This window comes from Sus scrofa, chromosome 17 (assembly GCF_000003025.6).
Source record: "Sus scrofa isolate TJ Tabasco breed Duroc chromosome 17, Sscrofa11.1, whole genome shotgun sequence".
Lineage (NCBI taxonomy): Eukaryota > Metazoa > Chordata > Mammalia > Artiodactyla > Suidae > Sus > Sus scrofa.
Window position 1 is genome coordinate 37996515 of NC_010459.5, and position 27432 is coordinate 38023946.

The 27432-nt window shown below is 40.0% G+C and overlaps 1 protein-coding gene across 3 annotated transcripts in view; it reads right to left on the minus strand.

The window, feature by feature from the left end:
* PIGU (phosphatidylinositol glycan anchor biosynthesis class U) overlaps nt 1-27432 on the minus strand; it is a 121408-nt gene that overhangs the window by 36812 nt on the left and 57164 nt on the right. For all 3 annotated transcript variants that reach the window (XM_021077222.1, XM_021077223.1, NM_001185136.1), the window contains 1 exon segment: nt 15819-15916. In XM_021077222.1, the coding sequence (XP_020932881.1) occupies nt 15819-15916 (98 nt within the window).

The following is a 27432-nucleotide window of genomic DNA, read 5'->3' on the forward strand; positions in this document are numbered from 1 at the left end:
GAACCCTGAAAATGCCATGCTAAGTGAAAGAAGCCAATCACAAAAAACCACATATTGTATGAAACCACATATTCCCTTCATATGAAATGTCCAGGATAGGAAAATCTACACACAGAAAGCAGAATCATGCTTGCTTAGGGCTGGAGGGGAGCGGCACATTGAGGAAAAACACAGTGATTGCTAATGAGTATGAGGTTTCTTAGCGGGTGATAAAAATGTGTGATGGCTGCACAACTCTATAAACACACTAAAAATTACTGAACTGTATGCTTTAAATAGGTAAACTGTATGGTATATAACTTATATCTTTTTTGGCCACACTCACAGCATGTAGAAGTTCCTGGGCCAGGGATGGAACCCGGGCCACAGTAGAGACCTGAGCAGCTTGCAGTGACAAGGCTGAATCCTTCACCTGCTATGCCATACTGGGAACTCCAACAGCTTTTGTTTTCTCATCAAGATATAATTTACATGCCACAGCAAATATAATACACAATGGAATCAAACTCCTAGAAGAGAACATAGGCAAAACATTCTCTGACATCAACCTTACAAATGTTTTCTCAGGTCAGTTTCCCAAAGCAACAGAAATAAAAGCAAATATAAACCAATGGGACCTAATCAAACTGACAAGCTTTTGCAAAGCAAAGGAAACCAAAAACAGAACAAAAAGACAACTTACGGAATGAGAGAAAATACTTTCAAATGATGCAACTGACAAGGGCTTAATCTCCAAAATACACAAACAACTTATACAACTCAACAGCAAAAAGTCAAAAACGCAATTAAAAAATGGGCAAAAGACCTGAATAGACATTTCGCCAGGGAGTTCCCGTCGTGGCGCAGTGGTTAACGAATCTGACTAGGAACCACGAGGTTGCGGGTTCAGTCCCTGCCCTTGCTCAGTGGGTTAACGATCCGGCGCTGCCGTGAGCTGTGGTGTAGGTTGCAGACGCGGCTCGGATCCCGCGTTGCTGTGGCTCTGGCGTAGGCCGGCTACAGCTCCGATTGGACCCCTAGCCTGGGAACCTCCATATGCCGCAGGAGCGGCCCTAGAAAAGGCAAAAAGACAAAAAAAAAAAAAAAAGACATTTCACCAAAGAAGATATACAGATGGCTAACAAGCACACGAAAAAATCCTCAACATCACTGATTATTGGAGAAATGCAAATCAAAACTACTATGAGGTACCACCTCACACTAGTCAGAATGGCCATCATTAATAAGTCCACAAATAACAAATGCTGGAGAGGGTGTGGAGAAAAGGGAACCCTCCTGCACTGTTGGTGGGAAGGTAAGCTGGTAGAACCAGTATGGAAAACAGTATGGAGATACCTTAGTAAAATATACATAGAACTACCATATGACCCAGCAATTCCACTCTTGGGCATACATCCAGACAAAACTTTCCTTGAAAAAGACACATGCCACCAGGATGTTCATTGCAGCACTATTCACAATAGCCAAGATACGGAAGTAATCTAAATGTCCCTTAACAAATGAATGCATTAAGAAGATGTGGTATATATCACAAAGGAATACTACTCATCCATAAAAAACAAAATAATGCCATTTGCAGCAACACGGATGGAACTGGAGACTCTCATATAAGTGAAGTAAATCAGAAACAGGAAGACAAATACCATATGATATCACTTATATCTGCAATATGGCACAAATGAACCCTTCCACAGAAAAGAAAATCATGGACATGGAGAACAGACTCGTGGTTGCCAAGGGGGATGGGGAGGGAGTAGGATGGACTGGGAATTTGGGGTTAATAGATGCAGACTATTGCCTTTGGAATGGATAAGCAATGAGATCCTGCTGTATGGCACTGGGAACTGCATCTAGTCATTTATGATGGAGAAAAAAGAATGTATACATGTACATGTGACTGGGTCACCTTGCTGTACAGTAGAAAATTGACATAACATACAGTGTTATGTATGTATAACAACCAGCTATAATCGAAAAAATAAAAATTATTATTAAAAAAATACTCAATGGAGAAAATCTAAAAGACTTCCCCCTAAAATAAGGAGCAAGACAAGGATGCCCACTCTCACCACTTTTATTCAACACAGTACTGGAAGTCCTAGCCACAGCAATCAGACAAACAAAAGAAATAAAAGGTATCCAAATTGCAACAGAAGAGATAAAACTGTCACTCTGTGCAGATGATGTAATACCATATATAGACAACCCTAAGGACTCCACACAAAAACTACTTGAACTGATCAATGAATTCAGCAAAGTAGCAGGATACAAGATTAACATTCAGAAATTGGTTGCATTTCTGTATACTAACAATGAAATATTAGAAAAGGAATGTAAAAATACTTTTTAAAATCACACCTCCAACAATTAAATACCTAGGAATAAACCTGACCAAGGCAGTGAAAGACTTATATGCTGAGAACTATCAAACATTAATCAAGGAAATTAAAGAGGAGTCAAAGACCTGTTGTATAGCACTAGGAACTATATCTAGTCACTTAGGATGGAGCACAATAATGTGAGAAAAAAGAATGTACATATGTACATGTGCCTGGGTCACCTTGCTGTACAGTAGAAAACTGACAGAACACTGTAAACCAGCTATAATGGAAAAAATAAAAATCATTAAAAAAATAAAATAAAAAAAAGAGAAAAAAAAGAAAAAAAAGAGGAGTCAAAGAAATGGAAAGATAGTCCATGCTCCTGGATTGGAAGAATTAATATTGTAAAAATGGCCATACTACTCAAAAATGGCCAACAATCTACAGATTCAATGCAATCCCTATCAAATCATTACAACATTTTTCACAGATCTAGAACAAACAATCCAAAAATTTATATGGAACCACAAAAGACCCAGAATTGCCACAGCAATCCTGAGGAACAAAAACCAAGCAGGAGGCATAACTTTCCCAGACTTCAGGCAATATTACAAAGCCACAGTAATCAAGACAGTGCAGTACTGGTACACAAAAAGACACACAGACTAATGGAACACAATAGAGAACACAGAAATAAACCCAGACAACTATGTCAATTAATCTTCAACAAAGGAGGTAAGAATATAAAATGGGGAAAAGACAGTCTCTTCAGCAAGTAGTGCTGGGAAAAACTGGACAGCCGCATGTAAACCAATGAAACTAGAATACACCCTCACACCATGCACAAAAATAAACTCAAAATGGCCTAAAGACTTAAACATAAGACAAGACACCATCAAACTCCTAGAAGAGGCACAAATGAACCCTTCCACAGAAAAGAAACTCATGGACTTGGAGAACAGACTTGTGGTTGCCGAGGGGGAGGGGGAGGGACTGGGATGTATTGGGTGTCTGGGGTTAATAGATGCAAACTACTGCATTTGGAATGGAGAAGTAATGAGATCATGCTGTATACCCCTGGGAACTATATCTAGTCATTTGTGATGAAGGATGATGGAGGATAATGTGAGAAAAGAATGTGTATATATACATGTATGTGACTGGGTCACTTTGCTGTACAGTAGAAAACTGATAGAAAACTGTAAACCACTATAATGGAAAAAAATAGAAATCATTAAAAAAATAAATAAATAAAACTCCTAGAATTGAAAAAAAGATATAATTTATATGGAGTTCCCTTGTGGTGCAGTAGGTTAAGGATCTGGTGTTGTTACTGCACACAGCTCAGGTTGATGCTGTGGCATGGATTTGCTTCCTGGCTCTGGAACTTCCATATGCCATGGGTGCAGTCAAAAAAAAAAAAAAAATCTGTTAAAAGAAAAACTCTATAGACAAAGTTAAATGGCAAATGAAAAACTAGAAGAAAATATTTGCAAAGGGTTAATACTTCTAATATTCTTTAAAATAAGAGAAAGAAGACCTAAATCCAACAGAAAAATGGGAGGAGGGGTAATAGACAAGCCACAAACATGAAAGAATGTTCAAACTCACACATATTTTGAGAAATGCAAATTAAAACAACACTGAGATACCATTCCTCACATCAGGTTGGCAAAAAAATGCTAAAGTTTCAAAACACTCTGTTAGTGATATTGTAGCAAAACAGGCACTCTCACACATTACTGATGGAAACAGAAAATTTGTGCAATCATTCTGGAGGGACATTTGAAAAGACCTAACAAACTACATATATACTTACCTTTGGACCCAATAATTCTACTTCTAGAAATCTGCATTGATAACATATCTCTAATAACATGAAAATACATATATGAAAGATTACTTATTGAAGCATTAACTGTAATTGCAGAATACTGGAAACAATCTAAATTCTCATGAATATGAGAAAAGATGAATAAAATGTGGTACATCCATACAATGGAGTACTATGAAGCTCAGAAAAGGATGAGGAAGATCTCTATGCATCTATAAGTAATTATTTCCAGGAAATAATGTTAAGTGAAAAAAAAAAAAAAAAAAGCAAAGCATAAAACAGTACCTAGAGTATGCTATTCTTCACACGAGAAAGAAGAGGACAGGCGTTCTGGCTGTGGCACAACAGGATCAGTGGTGTCTTGGAAACCCTGGGACATGAGTTCGATCCTGGGCATGGCACAGTGGGTTAACGATCCGGTGTTAACACAGCTGCGGCTTGGGTCGCAACTGTGGCTCGGATCTGATTCCTGGACCAAGAACTCCATATGCTTCGGGGTAGCCAAAACAAACAAACAAACAAACAAAAAAAGAAGAGGATAGAAGAATATATGCACAGATTGGCTTACTTGTCAAAAGAAATACAGGAAGGAAAAACCAGACACTAAAGAGAATAGTTACTTGAGCTGACAGAGGAAAAAATAGAAAGAAAAGAACAAGATAGGCATGAAGACACAGTAATACTTATCTGAATATAACTTTTTTTACAGCTGACTTTTAGAACCACAGTGATACTTGACAGTCCCGTCACATACCACCAAAATAAAACAAAATCAACCAGGAAGTAGAGGAATACAAGCAGGAATAAAGGAACCTAAGTATATTACAAACAGTAACAACCATACTGAAGGGCCTCATAGGGGAAGAAAAGAACTACCTAAGTGACTTTGAGGAACAGTAACTTTACAGAATACTTAAGGCTAAAAACAAAAAGAACAATACATAAGTGTTACAATCAAGTCAATAAATGTATTTCATACGAGGGCATTTCTCATAATTCTAGAACTACTTCAGGGTCATACCAGAATTGAACAAATAAGCAAACATACTGCAGATAATGAAAAGTTTCTTACCATTAGAGAAAGAAGTTATAAATAAGAAAAAAGTAGAGACTAAAGTGAACCCTGTGGTGCTGGACTGGGATCACAGGTTCCGGTAAGAACAGAGAGATAAAGAATTAAATATGTGTATGTGTGGGTTAGTATACATACATATATTTCATAGTTCTGTCTTCCAGAAGCAGTAATACCCCAATAACAATAAGCATACCTAGAACTCTTGGTTTCTAAATAGCATTCTCCAATAAAAGAACCCAGGAGTCCTGAGAGAAGCAGTTGATTCCAGGGCTGGGGCAGAGAAAATATAAGATGAACTTGGAACATCTTGTGGTACCAGAAAGAAAAGAAGGTTAAAAAATAGAAGGTACTTGTCAAAAGAAGACAAGGGCCAATATGCAAGGGTTCCTAATGGTCAAAGCTAGAAGAATATGAGCAATAAGACAACAATAGTATTGGATTTTCTTTTTTTGAGGTGAAATTCACATAACATACATTTAGCCATTTTAAAGTGTGCAATTCGGCAGCTGTTTTGGTCATGTATAATTCATAGGTTCTTGAACATTTGCTTTGAAATGTTTGAAATGGGTAAGGGCGAGCGAGCTTCTCTAGAATCTCGCTGCAAAGAAAGCAAGTTTCAGCGTAGATGCTGGCAAAGTTAGCAACATTTATTAAACAGAGATTTACTACCAAGCAGGCACACAACAGTTCACACAAACTATTCTAGAAGGTTGATTAGGTCCCGGCTTTTTCCCTTGCCATTGTTCCAATCACCACTTGCAAGAAAAGTTCACTCAAGGCAGAAGTAACAATATCCCAGAGGCAGGGTTCAGTTGCCCTTGGAATCACACCAGGCAACCAGAAATCTCCTCATGGAAAGCTAGACAAAGGATCAGTTAGGAATTAAGCCTCAGGAACCATCTGCAAGGGAAGAAGTTGCAGGTTTTCCTAGATTCTTATTCCCTCTTCATGCAAGTATAGGAAGTATCTAAAATATTTTAGTCAATTCCACTTCTTTTGAATATTTCAATTTTACTAGGACTGCCTACCTCTAATATCCAACTAACCTCACCAATAAAAATCCAATCTGCTTCTGACATTAACTATGCTAATTAGTGAAGGTGTACCTCAGGCTATGGAGAGCTGATCCACTGAGCGGCCACCTCACATAAAGCTAGCTGGGCACCAGGGAGTGTGGATGCTTCATAAAAGTAGCTCATTGCCCCTTGAGTTGAGGCTGAAACTACGTGGCATATGTATAGTATCAGAGGGTCTCTGCAGAGGTATTTTAAATAAATTATAGACATCATAACTTCTTTAAAGGAGAATGGGAGCTGGAGAGGATATTATTGTTAACAGATACAAGGGGAGAGGAACTGGATCAACTCTATGGCCCCTCTAGGCATACACATAGCCCTACTCTTCCCCCTCTTTCAAACTGTGAGGTCGCCTCGCCACACATGGTTATTTAAACTTAAATTAATGGAAATTAATTAAAATTAAAAATTCCTTTGTCTTCCTAGCACACTGCATGTGTTCAATCGCCACTGCATGTGGCTCCTATATTGACAACACAGAAATACAGAACTATTCCATCATCGCAAAAGTTCTATTGATAATGCTGCTCTAAAAGAACAAAGTTGTAAGAGAATCATACATTTCTGGAAAAAATATTCTGAAAATAAGTCAACAAACAGGAGGTTATCCGTAGATAACATTCAAAGAGGGCTGCACTTAGGTTTTGCGTTCCCTTCCAGATTTCTGCCTGCCATTGATGATCTCAGTCTTCTCTTCCTGAAAAATACTGCCACCTAGCACAGAAGGAGGGGAGGGAGGGAGGAAAGCACAGCCCAGGGAGGGAAAAAACCCTTGAAAGCAAAAATGTTGCTTTGTTTTGTTCTCCCTTCCTTCTCAGTAATGATATTTTAAAAAAAAATAAAGTGGGAAGTGAAAAGACAGCCATGGTGAACTGAGTCAGGCATACTGTTCAAAGTGGTTCTCTTAGTAGACTGCTAAGCACATACCAAAGATGTTTCACACTTCGTAAATCCCATTAGCAGCCTCCCAGTTTGGGTTTGCTATGCCTGTTCTTAGTGCTTTATCGGACCTAAAGTGTTATTATTAAGTAGAAAATGATTTTTTTCCCCTAACAAATTTGTGATTATAAAATATGTACTAAATTTTAGGTATAATTTTTCCTTTTAAGAACTTGGTCTTGGAGTCAGGTTTGCTTTGGGGAACAGAGCCCTGAAAATATAGTGTGGAATGTTTACTGAGTCTACTTAAAAAAGCTTGCCTTAATTAAAGATTAAGTAATCTTTTAGACTACTCCTGTTATATAAGAGTAAGGCACTCCTGAAATTCTTAAGAAACGTGGGGAGTTCCCCGGTTGCCTAGTGGTTAAGGACCCAGTGTTGTCACTGCTGTGGCTGAGGTCACTGCTGTGGCATGGGCTGGATCCTTGGCCTGGGAATTTACACATGCTGTGGGGGCAGCCAAAAAAAGAGAGAGAGAAACTCAGGCAATCCTTTGATGGCTTGTTATTTATAAACCCTAGAGCCAAATTTAATCTAGAGGTCCACACTGCAAATTTCCCTGTCATAAAGCAAATGACCATAAGGTCAAGAGAAAGAGATTTCCCATCACTCCCCAGTCACTCTGTGCCCTGTCCCAACCACAACCCCTTCCTTCCCTCCAAAGTAACCATTTTCTCTGGCTTTTATAGCAATTGCTTCCTTGCACTTCTTAATGGCTTTCCATCTAAATGTGCATCCCTTTACACTTTAATCTTGCCTATTAAAAAAAAGTTGTATCAAAATTTTTAGTTGATTAACAATATTGTGTTAGTTTCAGGTTTACATCATAATGATTCAGTAATTTTGCAGATTATATTCCATTATAAGTTATTATAAGATAATGGGTAAGTTCCCCATGTAATACAGTATATCTTTGTTGCTCATCTAGTTTATACATAGTTGTTTCCATCTGTGAATTCCATAGCCCTAATATGTCCCTCCCCTCTTCCCTCTTCCTTTTGGAACCACAAGTCTGTTTCTCTATCTGTGAGTCTATTTCTGTTTTGTACATAATTCATTTGTACTAATTTTTTTTAGATTCTTCAGGAGCCTTTGATAGGTTCCTTGTTATCGGGTATCACAATTATCTAGGATCATCCTGTACACATCCTGTCCTAAACCTAGAATCAACCATTTCTCTAAAGAAACCCTAGTTTCTTTTAATAGGTAAAAATGGTAAGATTACAACCTGAGCTCCAAGGATGCTGATACTGGGGTGGTCATTGTTTCTAGACATAATACAGACACACACACCCACATATATTCAGATATCTACAGGGGCAAGCAGGTAACAAATAAATGAAATGTGATACAGATTTCATTCATTCATTACCACAAGCACAGGAATTGTGGTAAACTGAAGAGGTAAACTAAAGGAGATAGATCTTCCTATTTTTCAAAAGAAGCCAGAAATATGAATTTTTAACATGAATTTTTCAAATATTGACAACTATTGAAATAACTAAACACTGAGGTTAAATAAAACACATCCGTGGACAGATGTGCACCCTCAACTTGAAAAATTTAACCAGTATGTACATACTCTTGTCTGAGAAATCACACTGTAGCTAATATATAAATATATCCGGAGAAGAAGAGAATTCTAAGATTGCTTGAGGAAAAGCCAAACTATAATAAGGAAGGGAAGAAATATATAATTATCTCCCTCTCTCACTAACTCTCTAAAGTACTAAGGAGAAAAGCATTTTCTATATCTTACTCCTATTTTCTTTCTGGAACACAGTGAAAAAAGTAAAACTATCAGCTATCAGAAAAAAATTTCAAGGAAAGTTGGATTCTCTACAAAATGTTAAGAGTAAAAATTCTATACCTAAGCTCTTAGAATCTGAAGCTGAGACAGACCCAAGAGATATTTTATATGACTAGGTTTATCAGAGGCAACAGAATTGGTGAAAACTTTCTTGCAAATGCATGATCAACTCCTCACCCTCATTTTTACCCCTTCTAAAACGAAAGCAAGCTAATAGCATTGCCACCTCTGCCTTGGCCCCCTCCTGGAAGCAGGAGAGCTGACAGAATGTTGCTGGGGCAAGGAGTAAGATGTGGAAATTCTAAATAAGGCCCCAGAGAAAGCCTAGGGAAGGGCTCAGTTATCAGGAAAGACCTGGTTGGGTTTGACTCCTTTAGTGCAAGCTGGTAACATGTGACCTGCTTCAAGCTCCAGAAGTATAGAAATCCCAGGATTAACTTCTTCAGAGGTCAGATTAGACTAAAGCAAGAATCATAAGAACATTCACAAGGTATTCCCCCTTAGTTTCTGTTACCTTATTTCAGAGAAAATAAGAACCTCAAACCATCTAAGGAATCCCAAGCAAAAGGAAGGGGACTAGAAACTTCCCTGACTGTACCAACAAGCTCCCTCTGCCAACTTCACAGCTTCAGCCTTGAGGTCCTGTGCACTTGGAATATCCTTCACCGTAGCCTCTTGGTCTCGTGCACTTCAGGGCTATTTTATTCTGCATGCTATCAGACCATAACATTTGAAGCTCCTCTCTAATTTGGAAACTAGGCTCTAAGCCAAGGTCAGAGGAAGAGTAAAGTTGGAGGAGGGGACCAGAAGGGCTCAAACTATCATTCTCAGAAGTGACTCACCAGGGAGTCAGATGCAGCATCCCCCTGACTTTGATCTTGAAGCCTTTCTGTGTCTCATGTACGCAAGAGAAAAACAGCTTTGCCTCTGGCACTGATCAGACATTATCTTGTCTATTACTGGGCTTTTGTACCCCCCAGAAATTACCCTAGCAGAAAGGAGGGAGATTTGCAGTGGCAAAGGAGTAAGTACAAACTAATGTTTACAGCTCCTTCGACTTTAGAAGATAAATATTTTATCTTCCCCTCATCACCCCACATTTCTCCAGCCTGGGGACCATGTCCTTTTGTTGAATATCTGAATACTAATACTACTGAACTCTTATCATATCCTGTTCCAAATACTTGACATGTATTAATGCTTTATAGTACCTACTATTGTATTATCCCCATTTTATAGATGAGGAAACTGAGGCATAGAGAAGTTAAGGAGTCATTTCCCAGGGTTAGAGAGCTAATCAGAATCCAAGCCAAAGGAGTTCCCGCTGTGGTGCAGTGGAAACGAATCTGACTAGTAACCAAGAGGTTGTGGGTTCCACCCCTGGCCTTGCCCAGTGGGTGAAGGATCCGGCGTTGCTGTGAGCTGTGGTGTAGGTCGAAGATGAGGCTCAGATCCTGCATTGCTGTGCCTGTGGTGTGGGCTGGCAGCTGTAGCTCTGATTCAATCCCTAGTCTGGGAACCTCCATAGGCCACGAATGTGGCCCTAAAAAGCAAAAAAAAAAAAAAAAAAAAATTTTTTTTAAGTAAAATAACAATGATTAAAATGTTAAGACATACAAAGGAAAAAGAAGACAACATGCAAGAACAGATGGATGACGTAGAGATTAAAAACTCTAAGAAATAATAAACAGGAGATGCTAGGGAAAAAAAAAGAATCAAAGCCAAGACAACTTCAGAACATATATTCTATGTCCCTCCTTTTTATTATGAAAATTTCAAACACAGAGAAAAGTTGAAAAAATAATACATTAATCGACCACATATTTACCTAGATTAAATATTAACACCTTGCTACATATAAACCTTTCTGTGTATGTGAATTTTCTCCACATTATGACGCTTCTCCCCAAAACAATGCTGCATGAAGCTCCTAAAAATAAGGATAGAGTCCTATAACCATAATACTATCATCACATCCAAGAAGCTAACAATCCCCTATCATCTAATATCTTCGAAATATTCTAAATATCCCCCAAACATCCTTTATAACTGTTTTTTCCATATCAGAATCCAATCAAGACTCACCTATTCCATTCAGTTATTATCTCTTTAATCTAGAACAGTGCCCCAATTTCTCTTTTTCATGACATTGACTTTGTGAAGAGAATTAGACCAGCTGTATTACAGACTATCCTTCATTTTGGTTGTTTTATTGTTTGCTCACGGTGTCATTTAACTTGTTCTTCTGCTCTTATATTCCCTAAAAACCAGAAGTCAGATCTAAAGGCTTAATGAAGGTTAACATTTTGGGTAAAAATACTTTGGAGCTGATGTTATGTACTTTGTACTGCATTATATCATGAAGCACATCGTGTCAGGCTGTTTCACCATAAGTGATATGGAGTTAGATTATTTGGTTAAGGTGGTGACTGCCAGAGCACTCCTTTGGAAAGATATTTTCCCCTTCACTATTAGCATATAATTTAGAAGTAGGAGGGGATACTATTTTGTCACCATGCAAATACGAACAGTTAGTTCTCCAAAAATCTTTCATCTAATGATTTTAGCATGTGCTGGTGATCTTTGCTAGATTTAATAATTTCAATGGTGATTTACTATTCTATCCTTCCTTCTGCAGGTAGAAGCTGGAAATTTTCTGTAAAAGAGCTTTCTTCCTTTAACTAGGGAAGAACTATGGCTCCTTTTAAAAAGACAGGGTAGGAGTTCCCATCGTGGCTCAGTGGTTAATGAACCTGACTAGTATCCATGAAGACATGGGTTTGATCCCTGGCCTTGCTCAGTGGGTTAAGGATCCAGCATTGCTGTGAGCTGTGGGGTAGGTCACGGGTGCAATTCGGATCTCAAGCTGCTGTGGCTATGTCATGCGCCGGTGGCTACAGCTCCAATTCAACCCCTAGCCTGGAAACCTCCATATGCTGCAGGTGCAGCCCTGAAAAAAAGACAAAAAAAAAAAAAAAAAAAAAGAAAAAAAGAGTAACTGCTAAGTTCTTTCCTTTTAATTATTGACAAAATAACCACATCTAATGATGGCGTATACATTTTTTCCTCTCCTCACTCCTTTTCTGAGCATTACTATGGACACACAGATTTTTATTTATGCAATTACTTGCAGTCATTATTCTTTTGATGCTTAGAATATACTAAATGTAGCCAGTAGGTGTCCCTTTGGGCTGGTTCCACTATTCTTTTTTTTTTTTTTTTTTTTTTTTTTTTTGATGTTTTTGATTGATTGATTTTTTACTTTTCAGGGCTGCACCAGAGGCACATGGAGGCTCCCAGGTTAGGGGTCGAATCAGAGCTACAGCTGCTGGCCTACACCACAACCACAGCAATGCCAGATCTGAGTCGTGTCTGCGATCTACACCAAGCTCATGGCAACGCCAGATCCTTAACCCACTGAGTGAGGCCAGGGATCAAAGCTGCAACCTCATGGTTCCCAGCTGGATTTGTTTCCACTACACCACAACAGGAACTCCGGCTCCACTATTCTTTTGACATAGTACCATTAGTTTTTTTTTTTTTGTCTTTTGTCTTTTTTTTGTTGTTGTTGTTGTTGTTGCTATTTCTTGGGCCGCTCCCGCGGCATATGGAGGTTCCCAGGCTAGGGGTTGAATTGGAGCTGTAGCCACCGGCCTACGCCAGAGCCACAGCAACACGGGATCCGAGCCGCGTCTGCAACCTACACCACAGCTCACGGCAGCGCCGGATCGTTAACCCACTGAGCAAGGGCAGGGACCGAACCCGCGACCTCATGGTTCCTAGTCGGATTCGTTAACCACTGCGCCACAACGGGAACTCCAGTACCATTAGTTTTTAAGGCTACTTTTCTTTCCATCTTAAGATGTCTCAGTCAAGCCTTCGCTCTTATGTATACTACATATGCCTTCCTAGAGGGATGTAAATGCCTATAAAGGGCTCTAAAGACTCTGAGAAAAATACAATGTCAAGAACGCATGTGGAGTTCCCGTCGTGGCTCAGTGGTTAATGAATTCGACTAGGAACCATGAGGTTGCGGGTTCGATCCCTGGCCTTGCTCAGTGGGTTAGGATCTGGCGTTGCTGTGAGCTGTGGTGTAGGTCGCAGATGCGGCTCGGATTTCGAGTTGCTGTGGCTCTGGCGTCGGCCGGCCGCTACAGCTCTGATTAGACCCCTAGCCTGGGAACCTCCATATGCTGTGGGAGCGGCTCAAGAAAAACACACACCACAAAAAAAAAAAAAAAAAAAAAAAGAACGCATGTATTACTTCCTTGTGGTTATCAAGTCCAATTCAATTAGGAGGATGAAAGGACTTCTAAGATTATCAGGTCCAGCCACCCATGCTGATGCTTACAGCTTTGCTAAGACTCCCCAACAAGTGGCCATTCAGTATGCGGCCTGAACACTGTGATTCACAGGGAACTCACCTTACTTGAGACACCCTACACTGTCCCAGAACTGCCTTATGTTGGGCTGCTTATACCTCTGACCCATTAGTTCTAGTCCCTCTCATTGGAGCCTTTGGGTTTCTGTGAAACTCAGACCTACAGATAATTTCCTCTTCTGTTCCCTCCCTCATATTTAACACAAATGGATTTATTTCCTGGATGTGACTGAACTGATCTTCCAAATACACCATAGTGACTCACAGGCCCTACTGCCTTTCAAGGCCACTTCACATTCACATACTTACGTAAAAACATGTAAATATAGTATGGGCTGGGCTTTTAATTTCTCCATAAATGGGTCCTGAAGTTTATCTCACTCTTTTCAGTCCTGTTCACCACAAACACACGGCTGCCAAGCACGGCCAATTCTACCTCCTAGAATTCTGCATCTAGTCCCTCATCTCTCCATTTCTCCTGAACCTGGTCTGGAACCCCAATCAAGCCCTCTGACTCAGTCTAATACAGTGGTCTAACCTTTCCCTGCCTCATCTTCTCTTCACTCCAATGCACAATACAGGCCACCGCCAGGGTGGTTTTCCTGTAGCACTTGCCCTGCTAGGAAGCCTTCCATGCTTTTCATCTGCAGAGTCCAGCATACTGGCCTTGGGATGCTTAGTCCATGTCGGATGAGGGAGGGACCGACTAAAGTGACCTGCTGAGTGGCTCGATTTCATGACTTAGTTGTACTGCCCACTTTTGTCAGGAGGAAATTTCCTTGAGTTTTAAACAAAAGCTATCTTACATAAGGCAGTACTTAGTATTTGGCTTAACTATTTAAAAAATTTTGGTCAGTTCATGTGTATAAGTAAATATATTTTTATGGTATTTATTTTGATAAATAGTCACGCAAAAGTTCTAGTTACATGCACTCTTCTTCGTGCTAAGACGTTCTAAAGAATCAACTGTAAATATGAAGTAAAAAAGGAAATACCAACAGCATGTTGCTATTTGGAGAAATGCCTGCATTCACAAGAATCTAGAAAGAAAGTCAAAGTAAAGTAACATCGCACTATGATGATACATCTATTAAAATAGAAATCAAATTAAATTTGAAAAGCCAGAGCTGACAGCCTGGGAGGAAGTGGTTCACTTCATTTGAGACACTGATGGTGGCACTGCAAATTGGTTCAGGCTTTCTGGTGAACATGCTGGTCTTGCAGAGTAAGAACTATAAAACCTCTCACACCCTTGGATCTAATGATTCAGCTGGAGGAACACACCCTAAGGAAATAACTTAAAGAAAAACAAATGTCTATACTATTTATGTTAGTGACAACTAGGCAAATCTCAAATTCCCCAAACAGGAGAAGGACGGAGCTAACCATGTATCATCATGAACATCAACACAAAGATGTATTAGGAAGACACTTAAAATGACGCCCACATGGCCTATTTCAATAAATGGAGGCATACACTCAGTTTTAGCAACAAGTTTATATAAGAACAAAGGTTCTGAAATCAGGTATTTCTTGGTTTGAGTCCTGGCATGGCCTCCTATACACTTTCAAAAATGTTTCTCTTCTAAGAATGGATTTGGACCATGTGAGACCTGTAAGAGGTTACTTGCTCTTGAGAAGATGTATGTATTCTTATTTGAGTAGAAAAGACAGATGGTTAGAGAGCAGGCTCTTGCGTCAGACTCCCTGAGCTCACATCTCAGCAGTCACTTGCTGGCCGTGTGACCTCAGGCAGGTGACTAAACCGCCCAACATTCCAGTTGCAATCCATGTGTCTAATGTGGCTAATACTAGATTAATACATGGCTAATAATATGACCTACCCTATAAAGTTCTTCTGAGGTTGAAATAAGATGGTGCTTATAAGTGCTCAGCACAGTGCCTGACATGCAACAAGTTCTAAATGTTGGCAGTTTGTATTCTTCAACTAAATTACTGATCACCCACCATGGTCCAAACATTTCATCAGGTGCAGCCACTACATTTAATTCCTGTCAGAACCTTACAAGGTGAGTGTTGTTTACAAAAAAAGTTAAAGAAATGGGCTCAGAGAAGGGCCTGTGAATATTAAGTGAGAAAAGGAGATTGCAAGATGGATAGTAGATCCCAATTACAAATAAGAAAATGAAATGAACTGAACCATTTGCAATGATATGCATAATTAGAATGTAATGTTCATTAGATCCACTTTGTTTAAAGTTAATCAAGTTTCTTTGTGTTTTCAAGTTGAAGCGAACAAGTGTAAACTGGGAACCCAGTCTCATTACCTTTATTGAGCCCTGCCCTTCTTTCCCCCAAGCAGAGACTAGGCCATGTATTAAATGTCACCTGAATGTTGGCTTCTGACCAGCAAGTGCTTACCTGGAGGAGATAGAGGAGTCCTGGGACAAACAAAGTGAGTGGATACAGAGACTGGTATGTTGCTAAGGCAAGAAAGATGGCACTGAGGAAGGCACTACCTGTAAAGAGAAATAAATACATGAAATAACCCAGCCATATCAACTAGGATTAGATTCAGTGAGTCTCCAAAACTAAAAACTTTCCATAACTGTTCAATCACCTGTCACATGTCTCGAGGTGCACAAGATGCTATGCAAAATGACAAGACAGTGCTTTTTGGCTTGGTTTCTGATAAAAGGAAACCAAGGAAGTCAAAACCATTTACCTTTATGTGGAATCTAAAGTATGGCACAAATGAACATATCAACAAAACAGAAATAGACTCACAGACATAGAGAATAGACCTGTGGTTACAAAGGGGAGGTGGGAGGGAGAGAGATAGACAGGGAGTTTGGGGTTAGCAGATGCAAACTATTATACTTAGAAAGGATAAACAAGGTCCTACTGCATAGCATAGGCAATTATACCCAATCTCCTGGGATAGACTATGAAGGAAAAGAACATAAGAAAGAATGTATACAGATGTATAGCTAAGTCACTTTGCTGTACACCAGAAATTGGCACATATTGTAAATCACCTATACTTTAATTTTAAAAAATTGAAAAAAAAATTATCTTCAGCTATTTATCTCTACCTGAGACACCACAGGTCTATTTCTCATAAAATTTTCTGACCCAGAATGTTTTTACAAAACTTCAGCCCAAAGATAAAGCAATAGCGTCTATTAATATCCATGCCCTATTTAACTTACCAATTGATTAAGCCTACAACTATTGCTTATGCTATTCACAGCTGTGAAACCTATCCCTTTGGTTGTTGCAAATCCCCATCACTATTTTTATAACATCCCTTCTTTATGTAATCCCTTCAGGTCACAGGTTTATTATTCCGTCAAATTCAAGCATATTAATTTTTGTTAATAATGACCCCATTCCCTAAATAAAATTGACCACCATGGAGTTATTAAACATGATGTTACAAAGAATTTTCAACGCATGGAAAGATGTTTATAACATTCTATAAATTGAAGATTATAAAAGAGATACACACTATGATCCTTTTTTTTCTTCTTCTCCTTTTTCAGCTGCATCCATGGTACACTGAAGTTCCTTGGCCAGGAATCTAATCTGGGCCAGAGCTGTGACCTACACCACAGCTGCGGAAACACCAGATCCTTAACCAACTATGCTGGGCCGGGGATCAAACAAGTGCCTCCACAGAGACAAGCCATACACTAACCCACTGTGTCACAGCAGGACAGCCTCTTTTAAACAATAAAATTCATAAATAATCTAAAAAAACACTTAAGGGCTAGGCCACAAATTTCACAGTGTTTTTCTCTGGGTGGTTGGATTATAGATGATTTTTCATTTCTGCTTCTCTATATTTTCTAAACTTTCTATAATGAACATGCTTTGTTTTTATCATAAGAAAAAGCAGATATCTTGTCTACCAAGGCAATAGAAATAAAAGCAAAAATAAAAAGTTTGGGGCCTAAACAAACTTAGAAGCTTTTGCAAGGCAAAGGAAACCATAAACAAAACAAAAAGACAACATATGGACTGGGAGAAAATATTTGCAAATGATGTGACCGACGAGGGCTTAATTTCCAAAACATATAAACAGCTCATTCAACTCAAACACACACAAAAAAATCAACTCAATTAAAAAATGGGCAGAAGACCTAAACAGACATTTCTCCAAAGAAGACATACTGATGCCCAATAGGCACATGGAAAGATATTCAACCTCACTAATTATTAGAGAAATGCAAATAAAAACTACAATGAGGTATCAATTCACACTAGTCAAAATGGCCATCATTAAAGGGTCTACAAATAACAAATGCTGGAAAGTGTGGAGAAAAGGGAACCCTCATACACTGTTGGTGGTAATGTAAACTGGTGTAGCCACTATGGAAAACAATACGGAGGTTCCTTAAAAAATTAAAAATAGAGTTGCCATATGATTTAGTAATCCCACTCCTGGCCATATATCTGAAGAAAACCCTACTTCAAAAAGATACATGCAATCCAATGTTCACTGAAGCACTATTCACAATAGCCAAGACACGAAAGCCATTTAAATGTCCACTGACAGGTAAATGGACAAAGAAGATGTGGTACATATACACAATGGAATACTACTTAGCCATAAAAAGAATGAAATACTGCCATTTGCAGCAATATGGATGGATCTAGAGATTATCATACTAAGTGAAGTAAGTCAGAAAAAGATAAATACCATATGATATCACATACGGGGAATTTAAAATATGACACTAACGAACTCATTAACAAAACAGAAACAAACTCACAAAGGAAACAAACATTTGGTTACCAAAGAGGAAAGGGTGGAGGGAGGGATAAATTAGGAGTTTGTTGTTAGATATAAGCAATTATATATAAAATAGATAGATAATAAGGTCCTGCTGTACAGCACAGGGAACTATATTCAATATCCTGTAAGAAACCATAATAGAAAAGAATATGAAAAAGTGTATGTGTGTATAGATAGATAGATACATAATTGAATCACTTTGTTCTGTACCAGAAAGTAACACAACATTGTAAATCATCTATATTTAATAATAATAACTGGATGGATATGAGAAAAAACTCATCTTTCATAAAAAAATCCAAGTAACTATTCCCTTTCAGATGGTTTAAGACAACAGAGTACCCTAAAATCAAGGCTAGAGCAATCTAGTTTACCATAGAGGTTTTAGAGGGCCCAAAAGTCAGCAGTTCAATTAATGCACCAAGGTTGGTATCTATAATGCTAATATTTCATCAAATAACAGTGCTCATGATCACTCTTATTCGGGTAGTATCAACTTCTACTGAAAACAGCAGACATCTCTGAATGGTGTTTCATAAAAGGAGGAATTATTCACTCCACTCAGTACAAGGAATTTTACCCTCTTCCTACCCAGCTCCAGAAACAAACAGAAGATGTTTCATAGATTCATTATTTTTTGTCCACCAAAGTGGCCTGTATACAGTGGTTTGACCTACGATTTTTAGATTTTATGATGGTGCAAAAGTGATACACATTCAGTAGAAACCATACTTCTAATTTTGAATTTCCATTTTTTCCCCCAGGTCAGCCATATACAGGACCTACTCTTTTGTGATGCTGTGCAGCTGCAGCAAGCTGCAGCTCCCAGTGAGCCTCTTCATCACAAGGTTAAACAATCTGTACACTTAGGGCCATTCTGTACCCATATAACCATTCTCTCTTTCACTTTCAGAAGAGATTCAATAAATTACATACAATATTCAACACTTTATTATAAAACAGGCTTTGTGTTAGTGACTTTGCCCAGCTGCAAGGCTAAATGTGTCCTGGGTACTTTTAAGGTGGGCTAAGCTAAGCTGTGATGTATGGGAGGTGAGGTGCAGTCAACGTATTTTTCACTTGTGACATTTTCAACCTATGAAGGGTCTACTGGAACATAACCCCACTGTAAGTCGAGGAACATCTAAGGGCCACCTTGCTGGGGTGGGGGTGGGGGGTGGGCTATGAATGTGATTACTTCATACGAGAATGAAGAGTTAAAAACTTTGAGTGCTCTTATCCTTCAAACCAAGGACACTCACCAGCTAGAGACAATCCCTGTTTGAAAGAAAGTGGAAGGGAGGCAGAGGAAGGAGGAAGCTGGAAGTACAAGACCATGGACAGAGCTCTATGGGATGGGCTACTTCACCACGTTGATTAGTGCCAGACAAGATGTCCTGTATCCAGGGTCCTTGTAAATATGACTGAGCAGGGACAGATCATGCCAGCAAAGCTGCATGACACACCTAGAACCAGAATCGGATCAACTCTAAGATAGGGAGATAGTGCTTAGGGGGAAAGGTGCTATTCTGGAGACTAACAGCTAAGATGAGCTCAGGACTCCGTGATTAGACCAAAAATGTGAATGATATTTTGTGGGAAATTGGCAAAGAGAGGGGAAAAGCTGGAAAAAAGTTCTAAATTTTACATTGTTTCCTTCAGAAGTTGGTGGTACTGGAGTTCCTGTCGTGGCTCAGCAGTTAACGAATCTGACTAGTTATCCATGAGGACGCAGGTTCAATTCCTGGCCTCACTCAGTGGGCGAAAGATCTGGTGTTGCCATGAGCTGTGGTGTAGGTTGCAGACACAGCTTGGATCCCATGTTGCTGTGGCTGTGGCTCCAATTCAACCCCTAGCCTGAAACTTCCATGTGCCACGGATGCAGCCCTCAAAAGCCAAAAAAAAAAAAAAAAAAGAAGAAGAAGAAGTTGGTGGTGGTGGTAGTCAGAAAAAGCCCCAGTGTTTGCTAACAGAGGAGGGCTAATGTTTCAACTCCATCCATTTTTACAAATGTGGTGCAAACACGTGCTTTCACCTTTGTCTCCCCCAGGAGACACCAGGGAGTGAAATAAACACAGGCACCTCTTGCCCTAATTGCCTGAGGTCAGTAATTACTTGTCTGGAGCAGCTAACTATTTATAAGGCCCAAGAGAGAAGAAATGACTCCTACATAAAGAATAGACTGATAAGTTTTGGAATACTTGCTCCCAAAGTCAGGAAGAACCAGTCTTCCTTCCTTGGATGAAATCACTGGGAAGGAAAAATCTGTTCTATCTGCTGGTCTATCAGGAAATGGCATCAGCATCTCCCAGACACCACAGCTATTCCTTCCCGTCCAGGTCTCACACTCCTCCCACCAGTCACCATGCCCCGCTGACCCACCTCTGGAACATCCGTCACTGTAGTTCTTACTCTCATCATCTCTCCAGGAGTTTTCAGCTGCCTCTTCCTTCTCCTCCTCCACGCTCCCCACCTCCCTCCCAGCCAGTCCATTCTCCACTGAAATACCAGAAGGGTCCTTTTAAAAGACAGTTTGGATTGTGACAAGCCCCTCTTTAAAGACTTTTGAGGGCTCTATTTCATCTATGATTTAAGCCCAAACTCCAATAGCAAACAAGACCCTCCACTATTTGGGTCTCATTGCTCCACCTTCATCACATCCTCTGTCCTCCAGCCACATGGGATCATTCCCCAATTTCCGAACATAGTGGGCCTTTCATTCCTCTGGGTCTGTTCTCAGGCTATTTCTTAGCTGTCCTGCCCTGCCCTCCTTCTAATAAATACCTATCCTTCAGTGACCAGTTGAACTGTTACTTCCTCTATAAGGCCTAAGCAGAAATGATAATAGCAGATTACAGCTAACATTTATCAATCACTTATTAGATGCTAGGCACCTATCCTCTCTATTGGTGAAGAAACCAAGGCACTGAAACAGAAAGGTCCAGTAATGTATCAGTTTAAGTAATGGAACCACTCAGATGATTCCAGTGTACACTGTCTTCATTCAATACTCTCATTCAATACTGACACTCGTTTTTAAGATTTTTATTTTTTCTATTATAGTTGATTTACAATGTTCTGTCAATGTGACACTGTCTTTTAATAATTTGCTAATGTTTCTCCCTCTCCCTGTCTGTCTCTTAAGTTTCTCGACAGCAATAAGCCTCTCAACTTTGAATCTTCAGCACTTAGTACAGTGCCTGGCACATGGGATGAATGAAGGAATGAAGAGCATTCAGTGATACATGTGAAATCCTTTTTAAAACTGCAAGCATATAATGGAAACCAATGTTCCTTTTTAAAAATTTGAGATATAACTGACATATAACATTATATAAATTTCACATGTCCAACTTAATGACTTGATAGGTATAAATATTGTGAAATGATCACTATAATAAGTCTAGTTGAAGGCAATCTTCTTGAGGAAGGAAAACTTACGAAGTATAAAACACAAGAGTAATGAAACATGGGAAAAGCACAAAATAAATCTGATTCTTAAATAAAACAGAGGCTGCAGAATAGCAGTTGAGGATTGTGGCAGGGGGCCAGGGCAGAGAATGCGGAGTAAAGTATCGGATGGCTGAGGCCTCTGGTCTGGGAGCAGAAACTTGGTGCTACAACAGTCAGGAACCTGGCGTGTGGGATGCTGGGGCAGGTGTGCATGGGCCATGTGCACAGTCTGAGCAAAAGTGAGGGGAGGATGGAGGCACACCTACTATGTTTTCTAAAAAACTAGAAGAGGTAGAGTTACTATTGTGGTTCAGTGGTAATGAACCTGACTAGCATCCATGACGATGTGGGTTCGATCCCTGGCCCCACTCAGTTGGGTTAAGGATCCGGCATTGCCATAAGCTGTGGTGTAGATCACAGACATGGCTCAGATCTGGTGTGCCTGTGGCTGTGGCGTAGGCTGGAATCTGCAGCTCTGAGCTGACCCCTACTCCAGGAACTTCCATAGGCCTAAGGTGCAGCCCTAAAAAGACATAAAATAACAACAACAACAAAGCAATGAAAACTAGAAGAGGCAAGAAGAATGGGATAGGAAGGCAGGAGGATGATATATGCTTAGGGCAGGGGCAGGGAAAAGTAAAAGGTGCCTTCAAATGTTTTAGACAAACCATGCAATACCCAAACATTTCTGGAGTGCCAATTCTATGCCAAGCCTGTGCTGGGTGCAGGAGACTGATGACTCAGATAGTCTCTGTCCTCAGGGAGCTCCCAAGAACAATGACAAAGTATGGGAGGAAAGTACCAAAGAAGCACTTTCAGCCCATCAGGGGAAGCTGACACCTAAGTTTTGAACAATGAGTAGGCGTGGCCTGGCAGTCCAATAGAACAACATGTGCACAAGCAGGAGGACAGGGAAAGAATGGGTGCTGGGGGTGGAGGGTGGGGACTGTAATTTGCTCAACAAGACAAAAACAGAGGGGTGGAAGGAGTGACTGGAAGAGGGTGAAAAAGGGGGCTCTGTGGCTATTGGTAATATCCTGTTTCTTCATGTGAGTGTTGGTTACTCATCATTTTGTGAAAATTCACCCAACTGTACACTAATATTTTGTGCATTTTTCTGTCTAAATGTTATAACAAAAAAAGTTATAATTTAAAAGGCTCAGCAAGTAGGTAGGTAAGGGTCAGATCATGTGAGGCTTAGCTTGCACAATCATTCAAAAACATCTACCTACAGGCCCAGACATGACATCTCAAATAATGCCTGAAGTGGCAGCCTCATTTGGAAGAGCTAAGGTATCCTGCTCATCTAACCAGGAGGAACTATACCAAGAAGACAGTGACTCTGACTACAAAAAGATATAATCTATCATTTATCTGCTAGAATGGCCCAGACTTAGACACTAGGTTTTCTGCATAAGCTCTAGTCTTTGACCTTATCATAAGAATATTAAAATAAATCAAATACCAGTTGCAGTATTATCAAATGTATGTGCACCAGTTGCAGTATTAGGGAATTTCATTATTTCCCCAATTTAGCTTTGAATATGTTTTCCAACTCTCTATTTGTGTCAGCATGGGGGCCAAAACCAGCCTGGGCAAGACCTGGGGTAACACTCTGCCTCCAGGGACTGCACCCTGAAGTGATCATTGCCTGGGTGGGTGGCATAGCTACAGGACAGAGCAGGAGTATATACAAGGTGGGACTGTGGAGGCTGGTTCAATATACGGACTCCAAGCAGAATGAGCAGAGACTGGGTCACAGTGCCTGGGTCACCATGGGACAGACTAGAATGTGGACAAAAGGGCTGAGGTCCCACAGGACACTCAGAAGAGGAAGCTGTATTAGAGCTTGAGCAACAAGCAAGACTACTAGGCAGGAGGAGGGTCTGGAGCCTGGCCCGATGTACTATATTCCTTGCCAAGAGTTCTTTCTCAGAGTAGTCCATCCGTATCAGTGATGATGAGGATAACTGACGAAGGCCGCCCTCTCTTCCAGCCATGACTACAAGCACTTTACCTGCAGTACTAAGTCATTTAGTCCTTCCAATAACGCCATGAAATAGGTATTATTACTATCCTCATTTTAGAGATAAGTAAACTCAAGGACAGAGGTTTTTTTTGCCCAGGGTCACAAAACCAGTAAATGGCAATAGAATTTGAACCCATTCCAGAGCCCCCAGTTTTTAACTGTATCATTATGCTACCTTCTTGATCTCAATCTATGGCTGTACCATAAAAATCACAATAAGCAGAGCAACTATTTGTTGAGGGGCTTTTTGTTTTTGGCTGCACCTGCAGCATATGGAAATTCCAGGGCCAGGGATCAAATTCGAGCCACATCAGCGATCTGAGCCACAGCAGTGACAATATCGGATCCTTAACCAGCTGAGCCACCAGTGAACTCCTGTTGGGGGAGTTTTGCTAAGGAATCATGCTAAGCATTTTGTGATTTCTATTTATTCCTCCACTTATTCATGAGGCAGATTTTACCTCTGTGATCAAACTGAAGCTCCTGAGGTTATGTGATTTGCCTGAGGCTGTAGCACTGGTAACTAGAACTAGCAGGTTTTGAAGCTGGGTTGATCTGGCAAAATCCCAGCCTGCTTCCTCCTAGGGACCTTGGGTCCTTAGTCCTCTGAGACTCTCTTCATGGGCAGGCCTTTACCCCAGAGGAACCTCGTATAGAGAGGTGATGGGCTCATCAGGCCTTGAGATCATCACTCGGCCTTATTTTTCCAAGGCTGGGCTCAGGAAGAAAACCTCTCATTTTAACCTTCTGCTAGTCCTCCCAAGAAGGCTCAGGGAAATCTGGTCAATCCTGAGGGATCTTTTAAATAGAAGGATATAATTTAGAGTAACAAGGAGTTCCTGTTGTGGTACAGTGGGATAATGATCCAGCTTGCCTATGTGGCATTGCTGGTTCAATCCCTGGCCTGGCACGATGGGTTAAGGATCCAGTGTTGCTGCAGTGGTGGTGTAGGTCATAGATATGGTTCAGAATCGGGAACTTCCATATGCTGATGCCCCCAAATTACACTAAGTGTTTCACATGTACCATCTCATTCATTCTTTACGTTCACTCTATGCAGTAGGGACTGTTTCAATCCATGTGTTGCAGATAAGGAAAGTGAGGCCCAGAAAAGTAAAGTGACTTTCTTTAGGTGATATTGCCAGGAAGTGATGGAGCTAGGATTAGCTACCAGGTCTTCTGACATCAGAGACCAGCCTGAGCTCTGACTCTGGACTACCTCTGATAGTACTGACCCTTCTTTTTCCTTGGGAAGCAAGTCCTGTCATCCAGGATCCTTTTGGTGGAATAAGAAGAGGTGGAAGAGTCCTTAGGTGGCAAACTTCAAGAATTTCTGGTCTGGAGCATCTCAGTGCTGATGAACACCAACAGTGAACAAGCAGGAGTAGCTATTAAAGCAGGAGTGTTTTCCTTTGAAAGCCTAATGAAGAGGACTTCACAGAGATGGAGTATTTTAATTAGCTCACAGAAAGGCAGTGAGCCTCCACCAAAACCCCAACCTTTGAAGTGAAACCCAAGCTGCTCCACTAAAGCAACAGCAACTCTGCCCACAGACCTGAGTTTCCCAGCCAACGCCCCAACAAGGACATCACAACACAATGGCCTGGGCCTTGTTCTGACCTGCGATTCTCAGTGTGTCCCAGGCAACCCTGGGCTGCCATAAAAGAAGCTAAGGGAGGACAAGGAGAAGGAATCAAGGGGATAAAGCAAACAAGGCCATTCCCTTCTGAGGGTGGGGGGGCACCTGCTCCATGGAAGTTTGGGGAGAGAGGTACCACATTTACTTCTACTGTCCCTATCTTCTTTGCAATCAAGTTAATATTTTTAATTATGTGCTCATGGAAGAAATTTTGAAAAAAAAAAAGGTATGAGGAGGAAATAAAAAATTACTCATGAACTTACTCTACAGAAACAAGTATTCTTTTGTGATCTATTTTCTATTTTTGTTGTTTTTAACAGCTGAAATTATCTTATTAAAACATATTTTGCATTCAGCTTCAAAAAATAAATGTATTCTTACATAGTATTTTTTTTCATTTGAAATGTGCATTTTCTTTTTTTAAATTAAATTTTATTTTTTTAATTATTTCCCCAATACAATTTTTTTTTCTGCTGTACAGCATGGTGACCCAGTTACACATACATGTACACGTTCTATTTTCTCACATTATCATGCTCCATCATGAGTGACTAGACATAGTTCCCAGTGACACAGAGCAGGATCTCATTGCTAATCCATTACAAAGGCAATAATTTGCATCCATTAACCCTGAGCTCCCAATCTACCCCACTCTCTCCCCCTCCCTCTTGGCAACCACAAGTCTATTCTCCCAGTCCATGATTTTTAAATACGATGTGCCTGGGTAAACTGTATTTTCTTTAATTACATGGGGAAATCATTTTTACTTAGCTATTCCTCTATTTTGAAGTATTTTCCAATTATTCCAATCATTATAAATAATTCTGCAGTTAATGACTCTGCATCATAAAGCTTGGTCTGTGATTCTGTATTACTTTAAGTTATTGAAAGTAAAACTCAGGAGCTCCCTCTGTGGCACAACAGGATCCACACTGTCGTGGGAGCACTAGGACGTGGGTTTGATCCCCAGTCTGGCACAGTGGATTAGAGCTCTGGCATTGCAGCAGCTGTAGATTAGTTTGCAGTTAAGGCTCGGATCTGATCCCTGGCCTGGGAGCTCCATATGCAGCTGGGTAGCCAAAAACAAAACAAAACAACCCCAAAAATAAAACAAATAAAGGATTTGCTTTTTTTTTTAAAGTAAAATTCATAAATCAAAAGTACAAACTTGTTAATTATGGCCAGATTGTTTCCCAAGAGGGCTGTGCTAATTTCTATGTCAACCTGCCATGTGGGAGCATGCCAATTTGATAGCACCTTTGCCAGCACTGAGAATTACTTTCTAAAATCTTTGCCAGTTTGAAAGGGAATAAAAAAGCCACTTCTTTGTTATTTCAATTTACTTTTCTTTATCAATTATCTATGGAGTTGAATATTTTTTCATATTTGCTGTCATTTATATCTCTTCTTTTGTGAATTCTCCCAACTCTTTTCTTCCTTAAATAAACAGTGAATTATTCCTTCATTAATTTTTTTTCTTTTTAGGGCCACACCCACAGCATATGGAGGTTCCCAGGTTAGGGGTCAAATCAGAGCTGTAGCAGCTGGCCTACACCATAGCCACAGCAATACCGGATGCTTAACCACTGAGCGAGGCCAGGGATTGAACCTGCATCCTCATGGATCCTACTCAGATTTGTTTCTGCTGAGCCACTACAGGAACTCCATCCATCATTAATTTTATTAAATATCTAATTATGTGGTACAAGTGCAAAATGCAGAAATATGACTTGCAAAGTATATAACTGAACTTTGTATATGCTGTTAATAGGAATTGCTAATATACTCAAAGACAGTAAAGATACTCAAAGAGACATAGCTAACGTAGAATTATTCAAATATTTTAACAGATTGGAAATGTTATTTGGGATGGTCTCTATTACAGATGCCAACAATGGAAAATAAGTTAAGTGTCCAGCAAAAGTGAAGGCCTGGGACCCCCATGACAAATATACCTGAGGAATAGACATGGAGGTGGGTGATAAAGACTTTTATACTTTTTTTTTTTTTTTGTCTTTTGTTTTTTGAGGGCTGTACCTGCGGCATATGGAGGTTCCCAGGCTAGGGGTCTAATCGGAGCTGTAGCCGCCGGCCTACGCCAGAGCCACAGCAA